The sequence below is a fragment of the Oncorhynchus tshawytscha genome, linkage group LG19, assembly GCF_018296145.1.
Source record: "Oncorhynchus tshawytscha isolate Ot180627B linkage group LG19, Otsh_v2.0, whole genome shotgun sequence".
Classification (NCBI taxonomy): domain Eukaryota; kingdom Metazoa; phylum Chordata; class Actinopteri; order Salmoniformes; family Salmonidae; genus Oncorhynchus; species Oncorhynchus tshawytscha.
Window position 1 is genome coordinate 7,184,503 of NC_056447.1, and position 20,156 is coordinate 7,204,658.

Below are 20,156 nucleotides of genomic sequence, written 5' to 3' on the forward strand. Positions count from 1 at the left end.
ACTATCCTTTGTGCAAGCACTTCCAAGAGTTAATGAACAGTGAGCGTGGTGAAATTTGGGGAGCGCATCGTCAGTAGTGTACCTTTGGTTCCTAGGGTGTTTCGGCCTTTCACACTATACACCCTCCGCAAAGGCGGCCAGCGACAGGGTGATCAATCCTACGCCTGCGTCCCATTCCCAATTAGTCATAGGAGTTGCCTTGTTGTTGATAGCCAACATCCCATGGGACTATGCATGGCAGGGGTGTCCTCCTCCCTGAGTCAAGCATTGTTGACCGCATACCTCCTGGCCCTCTCACTTCGGGACCCAGCTGGGGTCTTTCCTCTTCATCCAGAGCCACTGACTGCTGCCTTCTGCCGCCTCCGATACAGCTTTGATTGCCGAACGCTGGCTCTGGCCCTTAATTCCCAGGTCTCTAAGCAGTCTGGTTGTAGATGTTGCCACAAAACCTCTGCAGCCCACATCCACTGGTCGGACTTCTGTGTTCCAGCCATGATGCCGTGCTTCGGCAGCTAGATCAGCATAGCGCAATGTTTTCGCTCATAAGCCTCATCTACTGAGTCCTCCCAGGGTACTGTGAGCTCAATGATGAAGACCTTATTGAGCGAACGGGACCAGAGCACCATGTCAGGTCTTAGGGTGGTGGTTGCGATCTCCGGAGGAAACACAAGTTGCCGGCCAATGTCAGCTAGCATTTTCCAGTCTCGGGCCAAGCGCAGCTGGTCTCGCTCTAATGGTGTAGAGCCGCTCTTCGGTGGTTTAGCCCCTTCGCGGACAAAGTTTGTCCGTAAGGAGTCTGATGCTGCTGTGGGTGGTAGGGAGTTGGTGGCAGCTCGCTTGTCCTCCAGGGCGGACGCAAGGTTTTTAAGGACTTGGTTGTGACGCCAAGTGTAGCGTCCTTGGGTGAGGCTTGTTTTACACCCTGTGAGAATGTGCCTGAGGTTGGCTGGCATGGAACAGAGGGCACAGTCCGGATCTTCACCATACCATTGGTGAAGATTAACTGGTGTTGGAAGGACGTCATATGTTGCTCTGATGGAAAAGCTCAACCGCCTCGCTTCCATGGCCCACAGATCCTTCCAGCTGATCTTCCTCTTCTCCACACTGTCCCATCGAGTCCACTGTCCCTGTTTGGCAAGAGAGACTTCCTTGGCCCACCTTGCAGCCTCCTCCTGATGGCGTACTTCCTGCACTACCATCTTCCGCCGCTCTGGTGCAGTGGCCTTACTCCAAGCAGCATGGCTAGTTAGCCCAAGGCCTCCTCTCCCTTGCTGAACATGACCCACAATGTCAGCATGTCTGAGGGCTGCTGTTGCCTCCTGGACTGCTTTTCCTGGCCTCCATTTGCGCCCAGTTGCCAAGGTCGGCGCGTTGTTGCTCACCACTGGGTCTCGAGATTCATTCAGTGTCATCTGGAGCCTGGTTTTTGCACACTTGAATTCCTCTGTTAGACTGGTGAGGGGCAGCTTGAGGACACCATCTCCATAGAGGCCTATGGTGGTAAGGCATCGTGGAACTCCGAGCCACTTCTTTAAGTAGCCTGTGACTCCTCTTTCCATCTTCTCCACTGTTGAGATTGGAACCTCATACAGTGCTAAGGGCCACAACACCCGGGGTAGGAGACCAAACTGCAGACACCAGGCCTTTAACTTTCCAGGTAGCTGGGTGTAGTCGATGGACTGCAGGCTACTACTGATGTCTTTGCGCAGCTGTTGCACCTGGTCTTTGTCCTTCAGGCTTGCATCATACCACCTTCCAAGGCTTTTTACCGGCTGCTCAGACACTGTTGGGATTTGGTCATCTCCGATGAAGAATTTCAGGTCAGAGAGTACTCCCTTCACAATCGAGATGCTGTGTGACTTGGATGGTTTAATCTTCATACGGGCCCAGCTGATGTTCTCCTCGAGTTTTCTGAGCAGTCTCCTGGTGCATGGGACAGTGGTGGTCAATGTTGTAATGTCGTCCATGTAGGCTTTGAGTGGAGGGAGGCGGAAACCAGAGTCGACTCGCTGTCCACCAGCAACCCATTTTGAGGATCTGATGATAACCTCCATTGCCATTGTGAATGCCAACGGAGAAATGGTACATCCCACCATTATACCTACATTCAGACACAGACGCCATGAGGTGGTGAACTCTGAGGTGGTGAAGCAGAACTGCAGATCCTGGAAGTACGACTTCACCAGGTTTGTGATGGTGTCCGGTATGTGGAAAAATCTGAAGGCAGACCACAGGAGTTCATGGGGCACAGAGCCAAATGCATTGGCGAGGTCAAGGAAGACTACATGGAGGTCCCTTTTCTCCACCTTGGCCATTTGGATCTGGTGCCAGATCATGCTGGAATGTTCCAAGCAGCCAGAGAACCCTGATATTCCTGCCTTCTGTACAGATGTATCGACGTACGCATTCCTTTGCAGGTACTCGGCCATCCTCTGGGCAATGACCCTAAAGAAGATTTTACCCTCGACATTCAATAAGGAGATTGGGCGGAATTGGCTGATGTTCACTGCATCATTCTCCTTAGGGATCAGGACCCCGCCTGCCCTACGCCACACTTTAGGTATTATCTTCTTCTGCCAAGCTGTTCTCATAAGCCTCCAGAGGAACCTCAGGACGTCTGGTGCGTTCTTATACACTTTGTACGGGACTCCATTTGGCCCCGGGGCTGATGCTGTTCTTGGCCGTCGAACTGTGTTTTCCACCTCTTTCCATGTCGGAGGGCTGGTCTCAATATGATGTCTCGGGGGTTCAATGGGTGGGATATCTGATGGGATGGCCAGATGTTCATGTCGCTTTGAGTCAAAGTTTGTTGTTCTCAGGTGCTCCTCTAGGTCTTTCTTTGTTGTTTTTAGAGCTCCATTTTTTTCCTTTGTGAAGAGACTTTTAAGGAACTTGAAGGGATCTTTATAGAATCGAGTTCTAGTTTGTTCTTTCTTCCTTCTGCGTTTCCGTAGGTTCTCTGCTCTACGGAGGGATGCCAACCGGGTTTTGATGTCAGCCTGAAGTGCCTCTATGCCCTCCTTTTCCACTTCCGAGGCCTTCTTCCACTGTTTCTTAAGCTGCCGCCTTTCTTGAACGAGGCGCTTGATTTCTTGTTGCCTCCTGGAAACTGGTGGGGTTGGAACCTTTCTCCCGCCTTTTGCCTCTTCCACTCCAAATCTTTCTGTCCCATACTCATAGATGATATCCCCCATCCTCTCCAACTTCTTCTCCACTGTGCCTCGAAGTTTCTCGAGGGTCAAGGTAAGGTCAGTATTCACTGTTTCCCACAACTTCTTGTCACTGGCGCCAGGCCACTTCACATACGGTCTGTGCCCTGGTAGTCTCCTCTCGACTGCAGGTCTGGGAGGCTGGGTGAGTTCCACTCCTGTTGTTGGTTCCACCTCAGTTGCTACTTCGGTGCTTGAGTTTACGTCCTCCATGACAGTGGTACTGATGCACTGCAAACTATGGTTTGCGTCCAGTTGCTGTGCTTCATTCGACTGATTTGATCAATGCGAGTTCTCTGTCTCTCTTTACCCAAACACCCCTTCTTCCCCTGGTGGATCCTCAACCCATGGTGTGATGTAACTTTCCTCCAACCACAGACACATACCTGCATCTGTTTGTGGCCCACTGTTGCAGCAGAACTTGTGACAGTTGCTGTGGTGTTCTCTTGTGCTGTGCTCTCATTACTCATAGTCGTTTCCAGTCCAGTCGTTACCATGTTGTCAGCCAATGAGTGTAGATTTGGCCTTGTGTTTTAGGTAATTGTCCTGCTGCAAGGTGAATTCATTATCCAGTGTCTGGTGGAAAGCAGACAACCAGGTTTTCATCTGTGCTTAGCTTCATTCCATTTCCTTTTTATCCTGAGAAACTCCCCAATCCCAAACAATTCCGATCATACCCATTACATGATGCAGCCACGACTATGCTTGAAAATATGGACAGTGGTACTCAGTAATATGTGACTGACCAACTTGATTCGATCTTATGTAGCAAAATTTGACATTGTTGGATAAAAGTAGAGACTCAGAGCTAGAACATGGTATATTGTACACTACAGTTGAGGAACAATGGGAAAGTTAAAGCGTACTGTTAGCTAGCTAACGTTACGTGTATGATATGTGTAGTAATATTATTCATATCTCAGAGCCATTTGCATTGCTAGTTATATGTCACGCCCTGGCCTTAGTTATCTTTGTTTTCTTTATTATTTTGGTTAGGCCAGGGTGTGACATGGGTGATTTATGTGTTTTGTCTTGTCTAGGGTTTTTTGTAGATTTATGGTGTTGTGTTCTTTTAGGTGTCTAGGTAAGTCTATGGTTGCCTGGATTGGTTCTCAATCAGAGGCAGGTGTTTATCGTTGTCTCTGATTGGGAGCCATATTTAGGCAGCCATATTCTTTGGGTATTTTGTGGGTGATTGTTTCCTGTGTCAGTGTTTGTGCCACACGGGACTGTTTCGGTTAGTTCACGTTTATTGTTTTTTGTATTTATGTTCATGTTGAGTTTTCCTATTAAAACCATGGACACTTACCACGCTGCGTATCGGTCCAATCCTTGTTTCACCTCTTCAGAGGAAGAGGAGGAAATCTGCCGTGACAGAATCACCCACCACAACAGGACCAAGCGGCGTGATGACAGGCAGCGCCAGCAGGAGCAGCGCAATCAGGACTTCTGGACGTGGGAGGAAATCCTCGACGGGCGAGGACCCTGGGCAAAGCCAGGGGAGTGTCGCTGCCCCTAGGTGCAGCAGGAGAAGCGGCAGCAGGAGCAGCGCAAGGAGGAATGGACTTGGGAGGACGAGTTGGACGTAGATGGACCCTGTACACAGCCGGGGGAATATTGCCTCCCCAAGGCAGAGCTGGAGGCAGCCAAAGCGGAGAGGCGGCGGTTTGAAGAGGCAGCACGGAAGCAGGGCTGGAAGCCCGAGTGTCAGCCCCAAACATTTCTTGGGGGGGCCAACAGGGAGTATGGCGAAGCCAGGTAGGAGACCTGCGCCAACTACCTGTTGCGAGAGAGACCGGGCAGGCACCGTGTTATGCTGTGGAGCGCACGGTGTCCCCAGTGCGGGTGCATAGCCCGGTGCGGTACATACCAGCTCCTCGTATCGGCCGGGCTAGAGTGGGCATCGAGCCAAGTACCATGAAGCCGGCTCTACGCATCTGGTCTCCAGTGCGTCTCCTTGGGCCGGCGTACATGGCACCAACCTTACGCATGGTGTCCCCGGTTCGCCTGCACAGCCCAGTACGGGCTATTCCACCTCGCCGCACTGGCAGGGCGACCAGGAGTATTCAACCAGGTAAGGTTGGGCAGGCTCGGTGCTCAAGAGCTCCAGTGCACCCGCACGGTCCGGTCTATTCAGTGCCACCTCCACGCACCATCTCTCCGGTGGCAGCCCCCCGCACCAGGCTTCCTGTGCATGTCCAGAGCCCAGTACTCCCTGTTCCTCCTCCCCGCACTCGCCCTGAGGTGCGTGTCCTCGGCCCAGTACCACCAGCGCCGGCACCACGCACCAGGCCTACAGTGCGCCTCGTCTGTCCAGAGCCGCCAGAGTCTCCCGTCTGTCCAGAGCCGCCAGAGTCTCCCGTCTGTCCAGAGCCGCCAGAGTCTCCCGTCTGTCCAGAGCCGCCAGAGTCTCCCATCTGTCCAGAGCCGCCAGAGTCTCCCGTCTGTCCAGAGCCGCCAGAGTCTCCCATCTGTCCAGAGCCGCCAGAGTCTCCCGTCTGTCCAGAGCCACCAGAGTCTCCCGTCTGTCCAGAGCCGCCAGAGTCGCCAGTCTGTCCAGAGCCGCCAGAGTCTCCCGTCTGTCCAGAGCCGCCAGAGTCTCCCGTCTGTCCAGAGCCGCCAGAGCCGCCAGTCAGCCAGGATCCGCCAGAGCCGCCAGTCAGCCAGGATCCGCCAGAGCCGCCAGTCAGCCAGGATCCGCCATAGCCGCCAGTCAGCCAGGATCCGCCAGAGCCGTCAGTCAGCCAGGATCCGCCAGAGCCGCCATTCAGCCAGAAGCTGCCAGAGCCGTCAACCAGCCTGAGCTACCCCTCAGTCCTGAGCTACCCCTCAGTCCTGTGCTACCCCTCAGTCCTGAGCTACCGCAGTCCGGAGCTGCCCCTCAGTCCAGTGGGGCCATTTAGTAGGGTTGCCAATCCTAGGTCGGCGGCGAGGGTCGCCGTTCCTAGGAAGAGACTAAAGCGGACAAAGACCATGGTGGAGTGGGTTCCACGTCCCGCGCCAGAGCCGCCACCATGGACAGACGCCCACCCAGACCCTCCCCTATGGGTTTAGGTGTGCGGCCGGGAGTCCGCACCTTTGGGGGGGGGGGTACTGTCACGCCCTGGCCTTAGTTATCTTTGTTTTCTTTATTATTTTGGTTAGGTCAGGGTGTGACATGGGTGATTTATGTATTTTGTCTTGTCTAGGGGTTTTTGTAGATTTATGGGGTTGTGTTATTTTAGGTGTCTAGGTAAGTCTATTGTTGCCTGGATTGGTTCTCAATCAGAGGCAGGTGTTTATCGTTGTCTCTGATTGGGAGCCATATTTAGGCAGCCATATTCTTTGAGTATTTTGTGGGTGAATGTTTCCTGTTTCAGTGTTTGTGCCACACGGGACTGTTTCAGTTAGTTCACGTTTATTGTTTTTTGTATTTATGTTCATGTTGAGTTTTCCTATTAAAACTATGGACACTTACCACGCTGCGTATTGGTCCGATCCCTGTTTTACCTCTTCAGAGGAAGAGGAGGAAATCTGCCGTGACACCGGGTCTGTAGTGATGTGCCTTAGACCGCTGCGCCACTTGGGAACCCCCGCCTAATGTTTTTCAACCAAGTACTGACTAAAGGGTCTGAATACTTACGTAAATGTGTGATATTTCTGTTTTGCAAAACTTTCTAAAAAACAGTTTTTGCTTTGTCATTATGGGATATTGTGTGTAGTTTCATGAGGGGAAAAAAACTATTTAATCACTTTTGGGATTAAGATGTGTCCAAACTTTCGACTGGTACTGAATATCACAACGTTCAGATAAAATAGCAGTAGCATAATATAGAGCAATTCAATACAAGCACCTGAGGCTGTAACGTAAGGAAATTTGGAAAAAGTCAAGAGGTCTGAATACTTTCCGAATGCACTGTAAAGTGTATATCAGGTCCGGGTGGGAAGCCCTGGGACCATTTCTTAACGGGACCTCTAATTCCCATCACAATGTATCCTCATCATTCAGATCAAGCTTTTAAATGTTCAAATCTCAGATCCTCCAAAAATCTGTGTTTTAATAGATTTCACCTTCGTTCTAATTTAACAAATTGACATTTAAAACCTGAGTCCACTCAGCGCTAAAGAAAGCAGGAAAATATGCATTAGTTCAAGAGGGTGCTATGGTAGATGTAGTTTTCTTTACCCTATGTCATTATACATCACATTAAATAATCATTATATTAATCTGAACGATATTATAGACTTAATATGCATGTCCTGGGCAGTGTTGATGAAATACGAATGTTATAAGTGTGTTGGGAAAATGACCTGCTCCCAACATGCACCATTCATTTATTTATTTATTTGATTTTATTCTTAATGGAACCACAATGTTGAGTTAAAATGACATATGCACTCGTATTTGCACGCACCAACAGAAGGGACATCTTATTGGTAAAATATATAAAATATGTATCTGGGCTAATTCACCATCTCAGTAAGTGGAAACTCAAAATGCATTACTTAGATAGCTAAATATACAGTATGCTGCTAGTTTGCTGGGTAATTGATAGCCTAGTTACCGTGACTCAACAGTCACGTGGAATTTGACTTGACTGGTGTGTTCATACCATCACCGTAACAGCCCTTTACCCACCTTGAAAAAAAAAACACTCCACCTTTTTGGAAGGAAGAACCTGTAAAACCACTTGCCTATTCCAATAAAGTGTGAGAGGGAGAGTCAGTGAGTATAAAACCAGATCCCAGGTTAGACTCATGTGGTGACTTATTTCAGAGACTCACCTCCACTATGTGTGATGAGAAGCCTGCCTGAGACATCTGCAGACCGAACCCCGTCCCGTTAGGGTTCACTCCTGTGGAGAACAGTGAAGTGACAGCTAGTCTACACACTTCATTAGAATGATCATCGCAGTCTGCTACAATGGAGTCCTCCAGAATTGTTCTATATTGCCACCATTATAAACTTCACAATTCCATTCATCTCTAGAGACAGATTTTCATTTAAAAAAAAAATGAACATCTGTTGAAGAATGTTAAACGTTGTTTAAATTCAGACACGTCCACCCCCAGAAGTAAATGCAGCTAGCTAGCCTAGCTAACACATGCAAAGATGTATTTCTGGGTGTTTCTGAGATTACAATCCCTTGAACACTTGATGAAACTAAAGGGTCATTAAAGGAAAATACCCTCGAGACTGAAGATCCTCTCTCCCAGGGCGTCCACTATGTCCTTTAGCGCCGACTCATCGGTCACATTGAAGAAGTGTTTGTCGTCAGGATCGCTGGCGATATACTTGATCTCTTTCAAGAAGGCCTCTGGGTTTATCCCGCGCCGATTGTAGTAGCCCAATACCTGGTGGTACATAACATGCAATGTCAATACCAAACAGAGGATATAGGAAATACCATAGAACGTCAAAAGAATACTAGGCACATGATCTGATAAATGCTATAGAACATTGATAGAATAGTAGGCAGATGCTCTAAAAAATAGAGAATATCAATTCAAGCACAGGATATTGATATGGAAACGGTATAACATGTAAGTGATAGACCGAGACGTGGCAGGAGGAACAGAGAATGGGATTACAGTGTTCCCAGGGGAATATAAAAAGGGACAGGTTGACTCACAGCGATGGCATACATGGTGATGTTGTCCGCCTCAGTGTCCTCCATGGCCTTCTGCAGGTCAGGGCTGTCGTGGGATTCACCATCCGTAATCACGAGCATCACTTTCTTAGCCCCTTTCCGACCTCCCCGTTTAAATCCCTCCGTCCTTTGAGCGAATACAGTTTTTTTTTTCTCAGTCAACTCATTAACCGTTATGAGTAACTATCGGTTAGTTAGCCATTCAATCATTATGGATAAACAGCATTAGCAACTTTACCTCAACACACTGCACAACCAATTCAGCAACAAAGTGCTTTATTTTACCCCCTGTTTCGAAAGGCACTACTATGGAAAATGATACTGAGAATCTTGGGATTAGGGTGAGAGTTATGACCAGTGTTCAGCAGCTCTCCATACCGTGCCACATTGATGCCCAGGGCCGTGCGTGTCTCCTCCCCTCCCCGTTGGTCGATGGTCTTGGCTGCTTCTACCACCTCCTCCACAGAGCGAAAGTCATTCAGGGTGAACTCATGGACCACCCTCGACCCATACTGCACCACTCCAACCTGTAGAGATAGGAGTGTGATTCACTTGCCCCTGGGTGCTGATCTAAAGGCAGCATAGTATTTTCCACATTGATGGTTAACGTTAGGATTTGAGGAAGGTAAAGATGATACTAGGTCTGTGCCTATGGGTACAACTTCCACACAGAACGTAGAGATACTGGCTCCCACACATGCAGTCAGGTCCACAGTTATTGGCATCCTTTATAAAGATGAGCAAAAAAGACTATATGAAATAAATAATACAAATGTTGAGCTATATTGTATGCACATTTTTGTGTGAAAATTATTTTATACAAAGAAATTGCTCAGAGAAAGAGATTTTGTTGAACAAGTAATACAAAAAAATAGGGGCCCCTGTTTATTTGCACCTCTGTTTTCAATTCTCCAGCACCCTGCCCTTGCGAGGATAACGACACTGAGCCTTTTTCTAAAATATTTTATGAGATTGGAGAACACACTGGGAAGATCTCTTCTTCTGTGCTTACAGACTGCCCTCTTCAATTCAAACCACAGGTTTTCAATGGGGTTCGGAGACTAAATATTTTGATTTTGTGGTCAATTAACCATTTCCTTGTGGATATTGATGTGTACTTGGGGTTATTGTCTTGTTGGAAGGTCCACCATAATTTTGGACCTGACTATATACACTCACTGGCCACAGAATAATACACATTCAGGTACATATACTTGTCTATCAGAATCAGATCAGAATCTCAGATAACACACCTGGATCTGACCTGGCCCAATGTAGAACTTCTGCAGAATGTTGATGAGGAAGTCCTGCACCTCATACCAAGGGTAGATGGAGTTGGACCCGTCCAGGACAATCATTATGTCCATGTAGGTCTCGCACCCTGGAAGAAGCAATTGGAAACGGTCTGTAACAGTGAGTAACTCTGGGAAGCCATTGTCTTATGAGGTGTATGTGAGTGAATTGTAGATTGTGAGAGTAGATTGTTTTACTCTGAAAGGCCGGCGAGATGGTTTTGGAGAACTTGAAGCTTTCGTTAACCCTGGAGCAGATGCCTGTGCTGTAGTAGGAGCTTCCACATTCGTACGACCACAGAGGACCACAGGTCTGGAACACAAAGCCATTGATGAACCACCTTCAATTGGGTTAAACACAGACCACAGTAAATCTCAATTTAATATTTTCAACAGTCAAGATCAATTGACACCCACCACAAAGCTGTTGTCCTTAGGGTTGGAGGTCAGTGTCATGCCCAGCCTCATTTTGTCCTTGCGCTCTGACACATTGTTCAGGGATACCTTTCCTTGAAGGAATTAATGAAAGCAGACAAAGAAACAACATTTAAAAATGTGCATTGAATGAACCACAACATTAGACAAATTCAACAATATCAATGAAATCACAGTCAAGCTGATGCTATGATACTATGTTTAATGCATCATCGGGTGGCCTATATGGGTAATTCATACTGTAACTGTCCATCATGCATAACTCCCACTGGGCATAACAGGGTGTAGAGTTTCCTCTGCATGAGTTGGACTTGAGTCAACAATGTGAGATCTCAATCTACAGCACACAATGCTGCCAGGTGTTTCTAATCCAACTGAACACCTGGTCGGAGAGCCAGCTTCTGGAGGGAATCATATTCTGTAAAGTATGCGAAGGTGTGCTGTGATTTGGAGGGAGAACAGTTCCATATGGAATCTATCTATCTCATTCAGCCATACCTAGGTTGAGTCTAGTGCAGTTGGTGTTGGGACTGGTGTCCATCGGGCATTTGTATATATCGCCTGTCTGGTGTTGGCCACTGGTTTCAAAGGGAGCTCCAACTAGTAGCCTGGAATGACAAAAACAGCAAAGGATGAGGACTGATCTTCATTTCTACGGCAAAAAGAGAGAATACCCTGCTGAAAAAACAGCACAGACCATCATAAATTTCAAGATGGTCCATGCTGGTATTTTCTGGTCCTAACTGGTCTATGCTGGTCAGTTCTGGACGGATGCTGGTAAAGCTGGTCTGATCAGTATGGTCAAGCTGGTCCAGCTGCTCTGACCAGCATGGTCTGGCTGGTTATGCTGGTTTTCTGGTGACCAGCCTTCGCTGTTTTTTGGGCACTGGTTACCAGCCTTCGCAGTGTTTTGGACACTAGTGACCAGCCTTCGGTGTGTTTAGGACACTGTTGACCGCCCTTCACTGTGTTTTGGATGCATACCAGCTTATGCTGGTGATGCTGGTATACTGGTGACCAAGCTGGTCATGCTTTATCATCAATTCTAAGATGGCTTCGTGTACTGGAATGTACTGGTACAAAAACAGACCATACAGTTTGAAGAGCTAATTGGCGTAGGAGCTAGCCTAGCTGCTAACTAGCTACCAAGCTAGCAAGGTTTCCTTGACAGGTTGAACACAGCCTGGAAAGCGGTTAGCCCTTGTGGCTGAGACTGTTTTATTAGTTTTGAACTGACGCAAGGAGATAGGATGCAAGGAATCAAGGAAAGACAAATTGAAATAGAGCCTGGAATGACTAAAACAGCAAAGGATGAAGGCAAGTATTTTCTATGTCAACAAGAGAGAATAGACAGCGGACAGTGTGGTGAAGTACTAATTCTGTGAGGGGCGTGGAGGCCATTTGCCCTGTCAACCTCAGGCTTTTACTATAAATATTACCGTTATTACAAACATAAGATGGAGGCTCCTGGAGTCCACACTTCAGCGGTATTTAAACCTACAGTATGACAGCCAGAGACAAGAAGGCCTTATCTACTGGTATTCCAGCCAATTTCCAGAGGACCTGCTAAAACAATCAGCGGTGAGCCTGTTATTAAAGTTAGAACCGAGTCATTAGTGTCAAAAGGAGAGGGTAATAGTGCTAAATGGGGCCTTGGGCAAAATGGTGCTTGGGAAACGCCTGAATCACGTTGGAGTTTGATGCTATACCAAAGAAGCCCTAACCAGCAATCTGCTCATTTATTTAACATTCAGATCAAATGGTCTGGGGAGTGAAACCCTCAGCCTGCATAATGGATCTGTGTTTTTGTGTACAGTAATGAATCCGCATTCCCCCCCGTACGTTTCACTCATGCAGTGTGAGTAGTTCACATCTCTGTGGTATTAATATGTCCTTTGAACACTATAATCTATTTACAAGCATGATAGCTGTACTTTTAGTTGTTGGTTTACGCAGGTTGTCGTCCATTAGCTAATCAGCATTTCTCGATGAGTTCAAAGCACGTGAATGCATCCAACTGGTATTTAAGACTTCACAACTTGTAAATTCCCAGCTCCTGCTTTTCCCTGGTCTCTCCCTATAGTCTCTCTTTTTCTCACGCTCCTGGTTTTGACCCTTGCCTGTCCTGAATCTGTGCCCGCCTGCCTGACCCTGAGCCTGCCTGCCGTCCTGTACCTTTGCCCCTACACTTGATTACCAACCTCTGCCTGACCTGACCCTGAGCCTGCCTGCAGTCCTGTACCTTTGCCTCACTACTCTGGATTAGCGACCCCTGCCTGCCTTGACCTGTCGTTTGCCTGCCCCTGTTGCTGTAATAAACAATGTTACTTCAACACAGTATGCATTTGGGTCTTACCTGAAATGTGATATTCTAATTATGTTGTCATTTAAGATCAAATGTTTGAAGGAACTATAATTCTACACTATAATTAACATACAGTTAAAGTCGTAAGTTCACATACACTTAGGTTGAAGTCATTAAAACTAGTTTTTCAAATTTCTTGTTAACAAACTATAGTTTTGGCAAGTCGGTTAGGACATCTACTTTGTGCATGACACAAGTAATTTTCCCAACAATTGTTTACAGACATATTATTTAACTTATAATTCATTGTATCACAATTCCAGTGGGTCAGAAGTTTACATACACGAAGTTGACTGTGCCTTTAAACAGCTTGGAAAATTCCATAAAATTATGTCATGGCTTTAGAAGCTTCTGATCATCATTTGAGTCAATTGGAGGTGTATTTCAATGTATTTCAAGGCCTACCATTAAACTCAGTGCCTCTTTGCTTGACATCATGGTAAAATCTAAATAAATCAGCAAAGATCTCAGAAAAAAGAATTGTAGACCTCCACAAGTCTGTTTCATCTTTGGGAGCCTGAAGGTACCACGTTCATCTGTACAAACAATAGTACTCAAGTATAAACACCATGGGACCATGCAGCCATCATACCGCTCAGGAAGGAGATGCGTTCTGCCTCCTAGAGATGAACGTACTTTGGTGCAAAAAGTACAAATCAATCCCAGAACAACAGCACAGGACCTTGTGAAGATGTTGGAGGAAACAGGTACAAAAGTATCTATATCCACAGTAAAACGAGTCCTATATCGACAACCTGATAGGCCGCTCAGCAAAGGAAGAAGCCACTGCTCCAAAACCGCCAATACAAAGCCAGACTACGGTTTGTAACTGCACATGGGGACAAAGATCATATTTCTTGGAGAAATGTCCTCTGGTCTGATGAAACAAAAATAGAACTGTTTGGCCATAATGACCATCATTATGTTTGGAGGAAAAAGGGGGAGGCTTGCAAGCCGAAGAACACCATCCCAACCGGGAAGCACGGGGGTGGCAGCATCATGTTTTGGGGGTGCTTTGCTACAGGATGGACTGGTGCGCTTCCCAAAATAAATGGCATCATGAGAAAGGAAAATTATGTGGATATATTGAAGCAACATATCAAGACATCAGTCAGGAAGTTAAAGCTTGGTTGCAAATGGGTCTTCAAATGGACAATGACCACAAGCATACTTCCATAGTTGTGGCAAAATGGCTTAAGGACAACAAAGTCAAGGTATTGGAGAGGCCATAACAAAACCCTGACCTCAATCCTATAGACAATTTGTGGGCAGAACTGAAAAGTGTGTTCGAGCAAGGAGGCCTACAAACCTGACTCAGTTACACCAGCTCGGTCAGGAGGAAAGGGCCAAAATATACCCAACTTATCGTGGAAAGCTTGTGGAAGGCTACCCGAAACGTTTGACCCAAGTTAAACAATTTAAAGGCAATGCTACCAAATACTAATTGAGTGTATGTAAACTTCTGACCCACTGGGAATGTGAGGAACGAAAATAAAGCTGAAATAAATCATTCTCTACTATTATTCTGACATTTCACATTCTTAAAATAAAGTGGTGATCCTAACTGACCGAAGACAGGGAATTTGTACTAGGATTAAATGTCAGGAGTTGTGAAAAACTGAGTTTAAATGTATTTGGCTAAGGTTTATGTAAACGTCCGACTTCAGCTGTACATACAAAAAGTATTTTAGATTGATAGGCAGTCTTGCGATTTATTTATGTTCCTGATATGTCGATATTTCATTTGAGGCGGGAGTAGAGAACCTACACGCAGCTGTCTGGTGTCAGACTCGTTTGACACACTAACAACATGAGCTCAACTGAAGGGTATGCTACAAAGTAGGGTCAATGAGTTAGCAAGCTAACTTTTACAAACAACCAGAAATAACACTTGATTTCTGGTTTGGTTCATTAAGAAAGCTAAATATAGATACAGTGCATTCGGAAAGTATGAGGACCCCCTTGACGTTTGCCTATTTTTTTTACATTACAGCCTTATTCTAAAAAGGATTTGAATAAATCCTCATCAATCTACACACATTACTTCCGGCGCCGACAGAGATGGCCGCCTCGCTTCGCGTTCCTAGGAAACTATGCAGTTTTTTGTTTTTTTACGTGTTATTTCTTACACTAGTACCCCAGGTCATCTTAGGTTTCATTACATACAGCCGAGAAGAACTACTGAATATAAGATCAGCGTCAACTCACCATCAGTACGACCAAGAATATGTTTTTCGCGATGCGGATCCTGTGTTCTGCCTTACAACCAGTGTAACGGAGTGGATTACATGCAGCGTCCCAAAAAACGACTCAGAAAAAGAGGGAAACGAAGCGGTCTTCTGGTCAGACTCCGGAGACGGGCACATCGTGCACCACTCCCTAGCATTCTTCTTGCCAATGTCCAGTCTCTTGACAACAAGGTTGATGAAATCCGAGCAAGGGTAGCATTCCAGAGGGACATCAGAGACTGTAACGTTCTTTGCTTCACGGAAACATGGCTAACTGGAGAGACGCAATCCGAAGCGGTGCAGCCAGCGGGTTTCTCCACGCATCGCGCCGACAGAAACGAACATCTTTCTGGTAAGAAGAGGGGCGGGGGCGTATGCCTTATGGCCAACGTGACATGGTGTGATGAAAGAAACATACAGGAACTCAAATCCTTCTGTTCACCTGATTTAGAATTCCTCACAATCAAATGTAGACCGCATTATCTACCAAGAGAATTCTCTTTGATTATAATCACAGCCGTATATATCCCCCAAGCAGACACATCGATGGCTCTGAACGAACTTTATTTAACTCTCTGCAAACTGGAAACGATTTATCCGGAGGCTGCATTCATTGTAGCTGGGGATTTTAACAAGGCTAATCTGAAAACAAGACTCCCTAAATTTTATCAGCATATCGATTGCGCAACCAGGGGTGGAAAGACCCTGGATCATTGTTACTCTAACTTCCGCGACGCATATAAGGCCCTGCCCCGCCCCCCTTTCAGAAAAGCTGACCACGACTCCGTTTTGTTGATCCCTGCCTACAGACAGAAACTAAAACAAGAAGCTCCCACGCTGAGGTCTGTCCAACGCTGGTCCGACCAAGCTGACTCCACACTCCAAGACTGCTTCCATCACGTGGACTGGGAGATGTTTCGTATTGCGTCAGATAACAACATTGACGAATACGCTGATTCGGTGTGCGAGTTCATTAGAACGTGCGTTGAAGATGTCGTTCCCATAGCAACGATTAAAACATTCCCTAACCAGAAACCGTGGATTGATGGCAGCATTCGTGTGGAACTGAAGGCGCGAACCACTGCTTTTAATCAGGGCAAGGTGTCTGGTGACATGACTGAATACAAACAGTGCAGCTATTCCCTCCGCAAGGCTATCAAACAAGCTAAGCGCCAGTACAGAGACAAAGTAGAATCTCAATTCAACGGCTCAGACACAAGAGGCATGTGGCAGGGTCTACAGTCAATCACGGACTACAGGAAGAAACCCAGCCCAGTCACGGACCAGGATGTCTTGCTCCCAGGCAGACTAAATAACTTTTTGCCCGCTTTGAGGACAATACAGTGCCACTGACACGGCCTGCAACGAAAACATGCGGTCTCTCCTTCACTGCAGCCGAAGTGAGTAAGACATTTAGACGTGTTAACCCTCGCAAGGCTGCAGGCCCAGACGGCATCCCCAGCCGCGCCCTCAGAGCATGCGCAGACCAGCTGGCCGGTGTGTTTACGGACATATTCAATCAATCCCTATACCAGTCTGCTGTTCCCACATGCTTCAAGAGGGCCACCATTGTTCCTGTTCCCAAGAAAGCTAAGGTAACTGAGCTAAACGACTACCGCCCGTAGCACTCACATCCGTCATCATGAAGTGCTTTGAGAGACTAGTCAAGGACCATATCACCTCCACCCTACCTGACACCCTTGACCCACTCCAATTTGCTTACCGCCCAAATAGGTCCACAGACGATGCAATCTCAACCACACTGCACACTGCCCTAACCCATCTGGACAAGAGGAATACCTATGTGAGAATGCTGTTCATCGACTACAGCTCGGCATTCAACACCATAGTACCCTCCAAGCTCGTCATCAAGCTCGAGACCCTGGGTCTCGACCCCGCCCTGTGCAACTGGGTACTGGACTTCCTGACGGGCCGCCCCCAGGTGGTGAGGGTAGGCAACAACATCTCCTCCCCGCTGATCCTCAACACTGGGGCCCCACAAGGGTGCGTTCTGAGCCCTCTCCTGTACTCCCTGTTCACCCACGACTGCGTGGCCATGCACGCCTCCAACTCAATCATCAAGTTTGCGGACGACACAACAGTGGTAGGCTTGATTACCAATAACGACGAGACGGCCTACAGGGAGGAGGTGAGGGCCCTCGGAGTGTGGTGTCAGGAAAATAACCTCACACTCAACGTCAACAAAACTAAGGAGATGATTGTGGACTTCAGGAAACAGCAGAGGGAACACCCCCATCCACATCGATGGAACAGTAGTGGAGAGGGTAGCAAGTTTTAAGTTCCTCGGCATACACATCACAGACAAACTGAATTGGTCCACTCACACAGACAGCATCGTGAGGAAGGCGCAGCAGCGCCTCTTCAACCTCAGGAGGCTGAAGAAATTCGGCTTGTCACCAAAAGCACTCACAAACTTCTACAGATGCACAATCGAGAGCATCCTGGCGGGCTGTATCACCGCCTGGTATGGCAACTGCACCGCCCTCAACCGTAAGGCTCTCCAGAGGGTAGTGAGGTCTGCACAACGCATCACCGGGGGCAAACTACCTGCCCTCCAGGACACCTACACCACCCGATGCTACAGGAAGGCCATAAAGATCATCAAGGACATCAACCACCCGAGCCACTGCCTGTTCACCCCGCTGTCATCCAGAAGGCGAGGTCAGTACAGGTGCATCAAAGCTGGGACCGAGAGACTGAAAAACAGCTTCTATCTCAAGGCCATCAGACTGTTAAACAGCCACCACTAACATTGAGTGGCTACTGCCAACACACTGTCAATGACACTGACTCTACTCCAGCCACTTTAATCATGGGAATTGATGGGAAATGATGTAAATATATCACTAGCCACTTTAAACAATGCTACCTTATATAATGTTACTTACCCTATATTATTCATCTCATATGCATACGTAGATACTGTACTCTATATCATCGACTGCATCCTTATGTAATACATGTATCACTAGCCACTTTAACTACGCCACTTGGGTTACATACTCATCTCATATGTATATACTGTACTCGATATCATCTACTGTATCTTGCCTATGCTGCTCTGTACCATCACTCATTCATATATCCTTATGTACATATTCTTTATCCCCTTACACTGTGTATAAGACAGTAGTTTTTTTGGAATTGTTAGTTAGATTACTTGTTCGTTATTACTGCATTGTCGGAACTAGAAGCACAAGCATTTCGCTACACTCGCATTAACATCTGCTAACCATGTGTATGTGACAAATAAAATTTGATTTGATTTGATTTTGATTTGATTTGATTACCCCATAATGGCAAAGCAAAAGAAAAACTGAAATGTAACATTTACATAAGTTTTCAGAACCTTTACTCAGTACTTTCTTGAAGCACCTTTGGGGGTGATTACAGCCTTGAGTCTTCTTGGGTATGACAATACAAGCTTGACACACCTGTATTTGAGGAGTTTCTCCCATTCTTCTCTGCCGGTCCACACAAGTTCTGTCAGGTTGGATGGGGAGTGTCTCTGCACAGCTATTTTCAGGTCTATCCAGAGATGTTCAATTGGGTTCATGTCTGGACTCCAGCTGGGCCTTTCAAGGACATTCAGAGACTTGTCCCGAAGCCACTCCTGCATTGTATTGGTCCTGTGCTTAGAATCGTTGTACTGCTTCACAGTAGGGATGGTGCCAGGTTTCCTCCAGACGTGACGCTTGGCAATCAGGCCAGAGAGTTCAATCTTGGTTTCATCAGACTAGAGAATCTTGTTTCTAATTGTCTGAGACTCCTTAGGTGCCTTTTGGCAAACTCCATGCGGGCTGCCATCTGCCTTTTATTGAGGAGTGGCTTCCATCTGGTCACTCTACCATAAAGGCCTGATTGGTGGAGTGCTGCAGAGATGGTTGTCCTACTGGAAAGCTCTCCCATCTCCACAGAGGAACTCTGGGGCTCTGTCAGAGAGACCATTGGGTTCTTGGTCACCTCCTTGCCGAAGGCCCTTCTCTCCCGACTGCTCAGTTCTGCCGGGCAGCCAGCTCTAGGAAGAGTCTTGGTGGTTCCAAACTTCTTCCATTGAAGAATGATGGAGGCCACTGTGTTCTTGGGGACCTTCAATGCTGCAGACATTTTTTGGTACCCTTCCCCAGATCTGTGACTCGAACACAATCCTGTCTTGGAGCTCTACAGACAATTTCTTTGACCTCATTGTCACGACTTCTGCCGAAGTCGTTGCCTCTCCTTGTTCAGGCGGTGCTCGGCGTTCGACGTCACCGGTCTTCTAGCCATCATTGATCCTTTTTTCATTTTCCATTGGTTTTGTCTTGTCTTCCCACACACCTGTTTTCAATCCCATTCATTACCTGTTGTGTATTTAACCCTCTGTTTCCCCTCATGTCTTTGTCAGAGATTGTTTTGTCAGTGTAGTGTGATTGTTGTATAGGTGCATGTCGGGTCCTCGTACCCATGTTTGTGTGTTTATGTACATTTAGTGTTATGGAGCATACTCCGTGGACTTTATTAAAAGACTCAATTTTACACTCCATTTGACTCTCCTGCGCCTGACTTCCCTGCCACCTATTACACCTATGCATGACACTCATGGCTTGGTTTTTGCTCTGTCATGCACTGTCAACTGTGGGAACTTATATATACAGGTGTGTGCCTTTCCAAATCATGTCATATCAATTGAAATACCACAGGCAGACTCCAATCAAGTCGTAGAAACTTCTCAAGGATGATCAATGGAAACAAGATATACCTGAGGTCAATTTCCAGTCTGATAGCAAAGGGTCATTATGTAAATAAGTTTCGCTTTGTCATTAGGGGCTATTGTGTGTACTGTAGATTGATGAGGGAAAACATTTATTTTGTCCAGTTTAGAATAAGTCTGTAATGTAACAAAATGTGGAAAAGTTCATCTTTCTAAAAGCTTATATGTTTTTAAATGTTGAAGTTATTTCAGAATATTCTTGCAAATTAGTTGGCTAACTCTTTGA

The 20,156-nt window shown here is 46.8% G+C and overlaps 1 protein-coding gene across 3 annotated transcripts in view; it reads right to left on the bottom strand.

The window, feature by feature from the left end:
* The window catches only part of itga11b (integrin, alpha 11b), a 104,545-nt gene that overhangs the window by 40,920 nt on the left and 43,469 nt on the right, over positions 1–20,156 (bottom strand). For all 3 annotated transcript variants that reach the window (XM_042301318.1, XM_042301319.1, XM_042301320.1), the window contains 8 exons: positions 11,065–11,174; positions 10,549–10,640; positions 10,330–10,444; positions 10,093–10,220; positions 9,218–9,366; positions 8,822–8,966; positions 8,378–8,543; positions 7,974–8,044 (listed from right to left, as the gene is read on the bottom strand). In XM_042301318.1, coding sequence (XP_042157252.1) covers positions 7,974–8,044; positions 8,378–8,543; positions 8,822–8,966; positions 9,218–9,366; positions 10,093–10,220; positions 10,330–10,444; positions 10,549–10,640; positions 11,065–11,174 — 976 coding nt within the window. The remainder of the gene's footprint in view (positions 1–7,973; positions 8,045–8,377; positions 8,544–8,821; positions 8,967–9,217; positions 9,367–10,092; positions 10,221–10,329; positions 10,445–10,548; positions 10,641–11,064; positions 11,175–20,156) is intronic.